This window comes from Molothrus aeneus, unplaced genomic scaffold, assembly GCF_037042795.1.
Source record: "Molothrus aeneus isolate 106 unplaced genomic scaffold, BPBGC_Maene_1.0 scaffold_239, whole genome shotgun sequence".
Taxonomy (NCBI): domain Eukaryota; kingdom Metazoa; phylum Chordata; class Aves; order Passeriformes; family Icteridae; genus Molothrus; species Molothrus aeneus.
Window position 1 is genome coordinate 27506 of NW_027098903.1, and position 12012 is coordinate 39517.

The window sequence follows — 12012 nt, forward strand, 5'->3', positions numbered from 1 at the left end:
CTTTGACCTTCCTCCCGTGATGCTTTGCACCGCCACGTTAACCAATCATCGGTGAGAACCCTTCCTTCCGGGCGGTTTTTCCACCAATCAGATCGCGTCTTCCCCTCGCCGCCATTACAAGAAGGGCGCCAGCAGCGCCAGGCCTTGCCAGGTTTTTATTGTCCCCAAATTGTCCCCAAATTGTCCCCAAATCTTCCCCGCGGGTTTTTCCGCCGTTCCTCCTCAGCAGAGCTTGACGCAGCCGCCGTGTCCGGTGCAGGCTGCGGGGAGGGGACAGAGTGAGCGGCCCTGAGGTGGCACAGGTGACACTGAGGGGTGGCACAGGTGACACAGGTGACAAACCCTGCACGCTGCTCCAGAAGCTGTGGCGGGTGGCGCTGCCGGTGACGTGGCCGGGCTCGGCGGGGTTGCGGCGGGTGCTGGTGACGGTCAGGGAGCGGCCGCGCTCAGGGACGGCCGTGACCTCGACATCGATGATGTGACAGTCGGGGACACTGAGGGGACATTGGGGACACTGAGGGGACATTGGGCACACTGAGGGTGACAATAAGGGGACAGGGAGGGGACACTGGGGTGGCACTGGAGGGACAATGAGGGGGCGCAGAGGGGACAGGGGTGACACAGGAGGTGCCACATGAGGAGACACACACAGCACAGAGGCGCCACAGGTGACACAGGAGGTGACAGACACGACAGGGGTGACGCACACAGCACGGGTGCCACACAGGTGACACAGGAGGTGACACAGGTGTCACCCACCTGGGGTCGGCCACCAGGCAGGCGGTGACGCCGTCGAAGCCCAGGCGCGGCGCTGCCACCGCAGCGGCCGCCATGGTGTTGACGTTGTTGGGGACAAGGGGACAGAGTGGCCTCAGGGGACCCTCGTACAGCACTGTCCTTGTCCCCGAGGCCACCGCGGCTGCCACCCGCGGGGACAGCCAGCCCTGGGGACGGAAACTGCCCGGGGCCTTCGTCATTGTCACCTTCAGGGCCTGCGGGGACACAGGGACATTGTCATTGTCATTGTCATTGTCACCTCTGGGGGCACAGGGACATTGTCATTGTCACTGTCATTGTCACCTTCAGGGTCTGAGGACAGCAGGTGACAGCCAGAGGACAGCCAGGGGACATGACCAGGGGACCTGAAGTGTCCCCAATGTCCCCATCACTGTCACCTGCAGTGTCCCTGCGCTGTCCATCCTGGTCCCATTGTCCCCATTAACCCCAACGTCCCCAAAACCCCCATTATCCCCATTAACCCCATTGTCCCCAATGTCCCAATGTCCCCATTAACCCCATTGTCCCTAATGTCCCCAATGTCCCCATTCCCCCCATTATCCCCATTGACCCCAATGTCCCCAATGTCCCCATCGGTGTCACCTGCAGTGTCCCCGCGCTGTCCATCCTGGCGATGTCCCCAACGTCCCCATTAACCCCATTGTCCCCAATGTCCCCAATGTCCCCATTCCCCCCATTATCCCCATTGACCCCAATGTCCCCAATGTCCCCATCGGTGTCACCTGCAGTGTCCCTGCGCTGTCCATCCTGGCGATGTCCTCGCAGCCCCACAGCGCCCCCCGGGGGACGTACAGGGTGTGGCTCCCGCGCGCCGCCGCTGCCCGCAGCCGCCCCTCGGTGTCAGCGTCCGCCAGCGCCGTGGGGGACCCCAGCTGGGGACAGCATTGGGGACAATGGGGGGAATGGGGACATTGGGGACATTGGGGACAATGGGGACATTGGGGACATTGGGGACTTTGGGGACTTGGGGGCAATGGGGATAATGGGGACTTTGGGACATTGGGGTCAGTGGGGGGATTTGGTATAATGGGGGGATTGGGGACATTGGGGGGATTGGGGGCAATGGGGACATCGGGGACATTGGGATCAATGGAGGTAATGGGGACACTGGGGTCAATGGGGCCATTGGGAACATTGGAATCAGTGGGGACATTGGGGGGATTGGGGACACTGGGGACAATGGGGGAATTGGGGGCAATGGGGGGATTGGGGACATTGGGGACATTGTGGGGACATTGGGGGTATTGGAGATATTGGGGGCGTTGGGGTCAGTGGGGACATTGAGGACATGGAGGGGGTTGGGGATATCGGGGACATCGTGGGGATTGGGGACCTTGGGGACAATGGGGTCAGTGGGGACAATGGGGACATCAGGAGCAATGGGCGGAATGGGGACATTGTGGATATTGGGGACATTTGGGACATTGGGGGGATTTGGGGACATTGGGAACATTGTGGGGGGTTTGGGGACATTGGGAACATTGGGGGGATTTGGGGACATTGGGGACATTGGTGGGGATTCGGGGACATCAGGGACATTGGAGACATTGTGGGGTTTGGGGACATTGAGGGGATTTGGGGACATCAGGGACATTGGGGGGGTTTGGGGACATTGGTGGGGATTCGGGGACATTTGGGACATTGGGGGGGGGTTTGGGGACATTGGGGCCATGTCCGCGGTGTCCCCACGGTGTCACCATGAGGTCGGCGTGTCCCAGGATGTCCTCGCCGTGCTCCTGTGTCACACACGGGTGTGCCACCTCCACCACCAGGTCCACCCCCCTGGGGACACCGGTGGGGACATCAGCGGGGACAAGGTTTGGGACATTGGGGACATTGTGGGGGTTGGGGACATTTGGGGGATTTGGGGAACTGGGGACATTGGGGACATTGGGGACACTGTGAGGGATTGGGGACATTTGAGGGGATTGGGGACATTGGGGGGACATTGGGGCCGTTGAGGACAATGGGGACATTGTGGGGTTTGGGGACATTGGGGACATTTAGGGACATTGGGTATTTTGGGGTTTTTTGGGTATTTTGGGGCTGTTTTGGGACATTTTGGGGTGAATCCGGGCGGTTTGGGGATATTTAAATTCAGGATATTTTGGGGTGAATTTGGGACATTTTTGGGGCATCCTTGGGGTGAATTCGGGACATTTTTGGGGACACTTTTGGGGTGAATTCCGGATATTTTGGGGTGATTTTGGGACATTTTGGGGACACTTTTGGGGTGAATTCAGGATATTTTTGCGGCATGTTTAGGGTGAATCCAGGATATTATGAGGGTAAATTTGGGATATTTTGGGGATAGACTTGGGACATTTTTGGGGTGAATTTGGGACATTTTGGGGAGATTTTGGAGTGAATCTCAGTGGGTTTTGGGGGTGAATTTGGGACGTTTTTGGGGTCAATTCGGGAGATTTTTGGGGCGAATTTGAGAAATTTTTGGGGTGAATATGGAACATTTTTGGGACATTTTTGGGGTGAATTCGAGATATTTTTGGGGTGAATGCAGAATATTTTTGAGATGAATTTGGGACATTTCTGGGGACATTTTTGGGTCGAATTCGGGCCATTTTTGGGTGGAATTCAGGCCATTTTGAGGACATTTTTGGATCGAATTCAGGCCATTTTTGGGGACATTGTTGAGTTGAATTCAGGCCATTTTGGGGACATTTTTGGGGTGAATTCGGGCCATTTTTGGGGACAGTTTTGGGTCAAATTCGGGTCATTTTTGGGTGGAATTCAGGCCATTTTGGGGACATTTTTGGGGTGAATTCGGGCCATTTTTGGGGACATTTTTGAGTTGAATTCAGGCCATTTTTGGGGACATTTTTGGGTCCAATTCGGGCCATTTTTGGGGACATTTTTGGGGTGAATTCGGGCCATTTTGAGGACATTTTTGGGGTAACTTCGTGTCATTTTTGGGGACATTTTTGGGTCGAATTCGGGCCATTTTTGAGGACATTTTTGGGGTGAATTCAGGCCATTTTTGGGGACATTTTTGGGTCGAATTCGGGCCATTTTTGAGGACATTTTTGGGTCGAATTCGGGCCATTTCTGGGGACATTTTTGGGGTGAATTCGGGCCATTTTTGAGGACATTTTTGGGTCGAATTCGGGCCATTTTTGGGGACATTTTTGGGGTGAATTCGGGCCATTTTGAGGACATTTTTGGGGTAACTTCGTGTCATTTTTGGGGACATTTTTGGGGTGAATTCGGGCCATTTTGAGGACATTTTTGGGGTAACTTCGTGTCATTTTTGGGGACATTTTTGGGGTGACTTCGGGCCATTTCTGGGGACATTTTTGGGGTGAACTCGGCCCGTTTTGGGGTCCCTCACGTGCGGGGCAGGTCCCGCAGGTCGCGCAGGCGCAGAGGGGGCGGCAGCGCCTCCAGCGCCTCCCAGCGGCGAGCCCAGACAAAGGCGAGGGACAGACCGACGGACGGACCGCGGGACAGCAGCTGCGACACCAGGAACTGCCCTGGGGACAGCGGGGATTGTCACCGTCACCTCCCGGGGACGGCCCTGTCACCTCCCCCCTGTCACCTCCCAGTGTCCCCTCCCAGTCTGTCCCAGTTTATCCCAGTCTGTCCCCACAATGTCCCCTCGGTGTCCCCAGTGTCGCTTCCCAGTCCCTCCCGGTTCATCCCAGTTCCCTCCCAGTGTCCCCTCTCAATGTCCCCTCCCAGTTTGTCCCAGTCCCTCCCAGTGTCCCCAAATGTCCCCAGTGTCCCCTCCCAGTGTCCCCAGTGTCCCCTCCCAGTCTGTCCCAGTTTATCCCAGTCTGTCCCCACAATGTCCCCTCAGTGTCCCCAGTGTCGCTTCCCAGTCCCTCCCAGTTTGTCCCAGTCCCTCCCAGTGTCCCCCTCTCAATGTCCCCTCAGTGTCCCCTCCCAGTTTGTCCCAGTCCCTCCCAGTGTCCCCAAATGTCCCCAGTGTCCCCTCCCAGTCTGTCCCAGTCTGTCCCAGTTTGTCCCAGTCCTTCCCAGTGTCCCCAAATGTCCCCAGTGTCCCCTCCCAGTTTATCCCAGTTCCTCCCAGTGTCCCTTCCCAGTCTGTCCCAGTCTGTCCCAGTTTGTCCCAGTCCCTCCCAGTGTCCCCAAATGTCCCCAGTGTCCCCTCTCAATGTCCCCCCAGTGTCCCCTCCCAGTTCCTCCCAGTGTCCCCCCAGTGTCCCTTCCCAGTCTGTCCCAGTCTGTCCCAGTTTGTCCCAGTCCTTCCCAGTGTCCCAGTACTGAGCTCTCCGTATCCCAGTATAAACCAGTATAAACCAGTATACCCCAGTACAAACCGGTGTAAACCAGCACCTCCCAGTATAACCCAGTACGGACCAGTACCCCCAGTTTATCCCAGTACCGAGCCCTACGTGTCCCAGTATAAACCAGGATAACCCAGTATAACCCAGCATAAACCAGTACATCCCAGTACATCCCAGTACATCCCAGTATAAACCAGCATATCCCAGTATAAACCAGTCCCTCCCAGTCCCTCCCAGTCCCTCCCAGTTTATCCCAGTCCATTCCCAGTCCCTCCCAGTCCATTCCCAGTCCCTCCCAGTTTATCCCAGTCCCTCCCAGTTTATCCCAGTCCCTCCCAGTCCCTCCCAGTCCCTCCCAGTCCATCCCAGTTTATCCCAGTTTATCCCAGTTTATCCCAGTCCATCCCAGTTTATCCCAGTTTATCCCAGTCCCTCCCAGTCCATCCCGTTCATCCCAGTACCGAGGTTTCCGTATCCCAGGATCCCAACGCGCCGAGTCCGCGGCTGCTCCTCCATGGCCTGGGGGCCAATTAACGCTAATTAACCCCAATTAACCCCAGTTATCACGATTTCGACTCAAATGAGCTTAATTAACTCTAATTAACCCTAACTGACCCAAATTAACACGATTTGACCCCTAATTAAGCCCTAATTAACCCAAAATTAACACCATTTAACCCCTAATTAACGCCAATTAACTCTAATGAATGCTAATTAACCCAAGGGTAACCCTAATTAACATTAATTAGCCCCTATTTAACCCTTATTAACCCTTAATTTACACAAATCAACGCAAATTAATCCCCAATTAGCACCGATTAACGCCAATTAATGCTAATTAACACTAATTAACCCTTAAATAACAATTAATCAATCCCTGACTAACATGAATTAACCCCTAATTAACATTGCTTAACCCCCAATTAACACTTAAATAGCTCTAATTGCACCAATTAACCCTTACAACCACTAATTAACACTAATTAACCCTCAAGTAACACTAAGACTAAATAACCCTTAATTAGCACTAATTAATCCCTAATTAGCACTGTTTAACCCCCACATAACACTAATTAACACTTAATTAATAATACTTATGCCCCAATTAACACTAATTACCTGCAATTAACACTATTTAACCGAAATTAACACTAATTATTCCCTAGTAACACTAATTAACCCCGGATAACCTCCTAAGCACTTAATACTTAATTAACTCCCAATTATCTCCCCAATTAATCCCCACACCCGCATAATTAACCCTCAATCACCCCTAATTAACCCCAAACCCCCTAATTAATCCAAAATTTTCCCTAATTAAGCCCCCAAACACCCCTAATTAACCCCGTAGCCCTTAATTACCCCAAAAGCCCCTTAATTAACCCTCAAGCCCCCTAATTATCCCACACAGGCCCTTAATTAACCCTCAAACCCCACTAATTAACTCCCAAAGCGACGTAATTAAACCCAAAATTCCCCTAATTAATCTCGAACTCCCTTAATTAACCCCCAAACGCCCCTAATTAACCCCAAAACCCCCTAATTAACCTTCAAGCCCCCTAATTAACCTCTATATTCTCCTAATTAACCCCCATTTTTCCCTAATTAACCACACATATTCTCCTAATTAACCCCAAAATTCCCCTAATTAAGCCCCCAACCCCCAATTAACCACTAAATTCCCCTAATTAAGCCTGAACTCCCCCTAATTAACCCTCAATCCGCCTCTAATTAACCCCCAAATTCCCTTAATTAACCCAAACCACCCCTAATTACGCCTTAATTATCCCCGAAACCTCCCTAATTGACTCTCAACCCCCCTAATTAACCCATAAATTCCCCCAATTAAGCCCCAAAACTCCCTAATTAACCCCCAAACCCCACTAATTAACCCCAAACCGCCCTAATTAACCCGCACTCACTAATTAGCGGCCGCTCCCCCTCCCCCTCCTGTGCCCTTTGCCCCCCCCGCCCCTCCCCCCTCCCCCCGCAGGGGCACTTCCGGGTGGGGGCGGGGCCTGTGGCCAAGGGGCGGGGCCTGTGGCCGTTTATGGGCGGGGCCTACAGAGCGGTGGGGGCGTGGATTGAGTCCATTTGTGGGCGTGGTTTGGAGTATTTGAGGGCGGGGCCTGGACCCTTTGAGGGCGGGGTCAGGTTTGGGGGCGGGGCCAGAGCTCTTTGGAGGCGGGGCTTGGAGCCAATTGGGGATGGAGGGGAAACCCCGAGTTTGGGCGATTCCATTTTTTGAGGAGGGGTCGCGCTCTTGGGACCCCAAATTTCGGGTGGGGAACCCCAAATATTGGGAGGTTCCATTTTTCTTAGGGGGGATCGCCCCTTTGGAACCCCAAATTTGAGGAGGGGGTCCTCAGATTTTGGGCGATTCCATTTTTTGGGGGGGGGGTCCGCACCCTTGAAACCCCAAATTTTTGAGGGGTTCCCATTTTTCAAGGGTTCCATTTTGGGAGATGCCAAATTCTTGGAGGGGGTCGCACTCCTGGGACTCCCAATTTTTGGGGTGGACCCCCAATTTTTTTGGAGGGGTGGGGGTCGCGCTCTTGGGACCCTGAATTTGAAGGGTTCCCTTTTTTGGGGTGAGGGGTCCCCAATTTGTAGGGGATCGCGCCCTTGGGACCCCAAATTTTGGGGCTGGGGGGTCCCTAATTTTTGGGAGCGGTGTGGGTCGCACCCCAGGGTCCCTTTTTTGGGGAGAGGTCCCTTTTTTGGGGAGAGGGGATCTCATTTTTGGGGTCTCTCCCTCCCCATTCCCATTTTCCCGGAGGGGGTCGCGATTGCCGCTCTCCCCGCTGTTCCAGTTGCTATGGAAACCGCGCGGTCCCGTTCCCATGGCAACCGCCGTTCCCAAATATTCTCCCCTCCCTCTGCGCCGCGGTTCCCGTTACCATGGAAACAGCCCGCGCTGATCCCACGAAAGCGCCGCCTCCCCCCGCGCCGCTATCGTCATGGCAACCACGCTGTGCCGTCCTCTCCTCCCCCCGCGGTGTTCCCATGGCAACCGCGTTGTTCCCATGGCAACGGGAACAGCGGGGAGGGCGTACACCCCCCCCGGGACCTGGGGGGGGGGGGGGGGGGGTTGGGGCATTTTTGGGGCATTTTTGAGGGGTTTTTAGGGGATTTTGGGGCTGTTTGGGTTTTTTTTTGGGGGGTGGTGGTTTTGGGGTATTTTGGGCTGATTTTTGGGGTATTTTTGGTTGGGTTTTGGGTATTTTTTCGATTGTTTGGGGGTTTTGGGGGGGTTTGGGGTGTTTTGGGGATTTTTGGGTGATTTTGGGATTTTTTTTGTAATTCTGGGGTATTTGGGGGTATTTAGAGGTTTTCGGGTGTTTTTAGGATATTTTGGGCTCTTTTATTGAGTTTTTGGGGTATTTTTAAGATATTTTTGAGCAATTTTTGGGTATTTTGAGGTTTTTTTGGGGTGGATATTGGGGAATTTTGGGTGGGTTCTGGGGGTTTTATTTTGGGGAGATTTTTAGGGTATTTTGGGGTAATTTGAGGTGGTTTTGGTGTAATTTTAATGAGGTTTTTTTGGGGTAATTTTGGGATATTTTAGGTGTGGCTTTGGGGATTTTTGGGGCCTTTTGGGGTGGCTTTTTAAGGGTATTTTTTTGGGTATTTTGGGGATGGTTTTGGGGTATTTTTGAAGCAGCTTTTTGATGTCATTTTGGGTGAGGTTTTGGGGTATTTTTTGGGTCGTTTTGGGGTGGTTTTGGGGTATTTTTGGGGTGGTTTTGGGGTATTATGGGGGTGGTTTTGGGGTCATTTTTGGGTATTTTGGGGGTGGTTTTGGGGTATTTTTGAAGCAGTTTTTCGATGTCATTTTGGGTGAGGTTTCGGGGTATTTTTTGGGTCGTTTTGGGGTATTTGGGAGTGGTTTGGGGCTGTTCTGGGGTATTTTTGGGGTGGTTTTGAGGCATTTCTGGAGTGTTCTCAATCACAGCAAGGGATGTCCTGGTCAGGGTCATTCACATCCCAAACCCACCAAAACCACCCAAAAATCACCCCCAAAATCACTCCCAAAACCACCCCCAAAACCACTCCCAAAACAACCCCCAAAATCACCCCAAAATCACCCCCAAAATCACCCTAAAACCACCCAAAACCCACCCCAACCTCTCTGATCCCCCCACCCCAAATCAGCCCTGGTACCACCCTAATCCCACATCTGAAATGTTCCAAAATCACCCAAAATCCCTAAAACCCACCCCAAACCCACCCCAAACCCTTCCTAACCCACCCCAAACCCCCCCAAAACCCCTCAAACCCACCCCAAGCCCACCCTAACTCTCCCAAACCCTCCCAAAACCCATCCCAACCCACCCCAAAACCCCCTAAACCCACCCTAAAACCCACCCTAAATCCACCCCAAACCCCTTCCCAAACCCACCCTGAAACCCCTCAAACCCACCCTAAACCCACCCTAAATCCACCCCAAAACCCGCTAAACCCACCCCAAAACCCATCCTAAATCCCTTCAAACCCACCCCAAGCCCACCCCAAAACCCCTCAAACCCACCCCAAACCCATCCCAAATCTCCCAAAACCTCTCCAACCCATCCTAACCCGGTCTAAACCCATCCTAACCCACCCCAAAACCCCCCCAAAGCCACCCCAAATCCCCTCAAACCCACCCAAAACCCCCTCAAACCCACCCCAAAACGCCTCAAACCCACCCCATATCCCCTCAAACCCACCCCAAATCCCCTCAAACCCACCCCAAAACCCCTCAAACCCACCCCAAATCCCCTCAAACCCGCCCCAAATCCCCTCGAACCCCCTCAAACCCACCCCAAAACCCCTCAAACCCGCCCCAAACCCACCCCAAAACCCCTCAAACCCACCGCAAATCCCCTCAAACCCGCCCCAAACCCACCCCAAAACCCCTCAAACCCACCCCATATCCCCTCAAACCCGCCCCAAATCCCCTCAAACCCACCCCAAACCCACCCCAAATCCCCTCAAACCCACCCCATATCCCCTCAAACCCGCCCCAAACCCACCCCAAAACCCCTCAAACCCACCCCATATCCCCTCAAACCCACCCCAAAACCCCTCAAACCCACCCCAAATCCCCTCAAACCCACCCCATATCCCCTCAAACCCACCCCAAAACCCCTCAAACCCACCCCAAATCCCCTCAAACCCACCCCATATCCCCTCAAACCCACCCCAAAACCCCTCAAACCCGCCCCAAATCCCCTCAAACCCACCCCAAACCCACCCCAAAACCCCTCAAACCCACCCCAAATCCCCTCAAACCCACCCCAAATCCCCTCAAACCCGCCCCAAACCCACCCCAAATCCCCTCAAACCCACCCCAAACCCACCCCGAATCCCTTCAAACCCACCCCAAACCCACCCCAAAACGCCTCAAACCCGCCCCAGGCCCAGCCTAAGGCCTAAGCCCGGCCCAGGCCCGGCTTTAGCCGCTCCCTCCCTCCCTCCCGGGGCCCGGCGCCGTTGGAAACACGCGCGGGGTTTTTATTAAAGTAGGAAATTTTCGCTTCTTTTCGGCCGCGGCGAATTAAAAAATTCCCCCCCCGGCCCCTCCCCCACCCCGGCCCCACCCCCCACCCCGACCCCTCCCCCTCTTCCCCCCCCCTTTTCCTTTTTCACTTCCGGTCCCCCTCCCCCACCCCCCGTTTTTTGGGGTCTCCCCCCCACCCCACACACGTTTTTTTGGGGGTGAAATTTGGGGGGTTTGGGGTCCAATTTTGGGATTTTGGGGGGCCAATTTTGGGGTCCAAATTTGGGGCTGAGGGCGTTTTTCGAATTGGGGGGGGAGGGAATTCGGGGGGTCCCCACCCCCCCCTTTTTTTGGGGGGGGTTTCCCTCATTTTAGGGGTGTCCCCCCCATTTTTCCTCCATTTTGGGCGCATCCAAACCTTAATTTGGGGGGCGGTCCCAAACCCCAATTTTTGGGGGTCCCATCTTATTTTGAGAGGGGGGGTCCCCACATCCCCCCCCCCCTATTTTTGGGGGGCTTTCAACACCGAGTCCGCAGGGGGGGGTCCCGCACCCCAAATTTTTTTTGGGGGGGGGGCGGGGTCGGCTCCAAGTCCGTGTTTTTTGGGGGGGGTCGCACACCCCCCCCCCCATTTTTGGGGGGCTCCTCTTCAGCTCCGCAGGTGAGGGGGGGGTCCCGCACCCCAAATTTTTTTGGGGGGGGGGGCAGCAACAGCTCCAAAGTTCGGGGGGGTCTCGCACCCCAAATGTTTTTTTTGGGGGGGGGGTCCAGCTCCAGGTCCGTGGTTTGGGGGGGTCCAACCCCCATTTTTGGGGGGTTCCCCCCCCCCCATTTTTAGGGGTCTTCATCTCCAAGTCCAAAGTTCGAGATTTGGGATTTTGGGGGGGGGGGGGTCCCCCATCTTTTTTTGGGGGGGTCTCTACCCCATTTTTGGGGTTTTCCATCTCATCCAACACCGATTTAGGGTGGGGGGTCCCCAATTTTTTTGGGGTTTCCTTCACTTCCGCAGGTCCGGGGGGGGTCCCTTAAATTTTTGGGAGTTCCTCTAAATTTTTTGGGGGGGTTCCACCACATTTTTAAGGGTTCCTTCATCATTTTTGGGGGTTTTTTTTCCCATTTTTGGGGTTTTTCCCCCCATTTTTTTAGGGTTTCCTTCACATTTTGGGGGATTTTTCTCCACATTTTTTGGGGGGTTTCACCAAAATTTTGGGGGGATTTTTCTCCGCAATTTTGGGGGATTTTTCTCCACATTTTTTGGCCTTTCCATCACAATTTTGGGGGGATTCTTCTCCGCAACTTTGGGGTTTCCCTCAGAATTTTTGGGGATTTTTCTCCCTTTTTTTTTTTTGGGGATTTACCCCCACATTTTTCAGGCTCTTCCCCCCAATTTTTTCGGGTTTTCTCCCAATTTTTTAGGAGTTTCTTCCACATTTTCTGGAGATTTTTCCTTGACCATTTTTAGGATTT

The 12012-nt window shown here is 53.8% G+C and overlaps 1 protein-coding gene across 2 annotated transcripts; it reads right to left on the reverse strand.

Annotated features, from left to right (window-relative positions):
• Positions 1 to 141: 141 nt before the first annotated feature.
• ASPDH (aspartate dehydrogenase domain containing) lies at positions 142 to 7033 on the reverse strand. 2 transcript variants are annotated; one of them, XM_066570146.1, is made up of 8 exons: positions 6986 to 7033; positions 5525 to 5582; positions 4145 to 4286; positions 2496 to 2580; positions 1521 to 1670; positions 760 to 992; positions 343 to 494; positions 142 to 260 (listed from the first exon to the last, which is right to left on the reverse strand). In XM_066570146.1, the coding sequence occupies exons 2-8, from the start codon at positions 5577 to 5579 to the stop codon at positions 223 to 225; spliced, it is 855 nt and encodes a 284-aa protein (XP_066426243.1). In that variant the 5' UTR covers positions 5580 to 5582; positions 6986 to 7033; the 3' UTR covers positions 142 to 222. The 2 variants fall into 2 exon arrangements, with proteins under 2 accessions (XP_066426243.1, XP_066426245.1); XM_066570148.1 differs by lacking the exon at positions 6986 to 7033 and having other exon boundaries at positions 5525 to 6233.
• Positions 7034 to 12012: the final 4979 nt, after the last annotated feature.

What these genes read in the sequence shown, in the direction of transcription:
- ASPDH (XM_066570146.1), bottom strand. Translation starts at nt 5,579, where the DNA reads ATGGAGGAGCAGCCGCGGACTCGGCGCGTTGGGATCCTGGGATACGGA. An exon ending in CCTGGGATACGGAAACCTCG is followed by an intron (nt 4,287 to 5,524) that starts GTACTGGGATGA and finishes CGCTGTCCCCAG; the next exon opens with GGCAGTTCCTGGTGTCGCAG. An exon ending in ACAGCGCAGGGACACTGCAG is followed by an intron (nt 993 to 1,520) that starts GTGACACCGATG and finishes GTGTCCCCGCAG; the next exon opens with GCCCTGAAGGTGACAATGAC.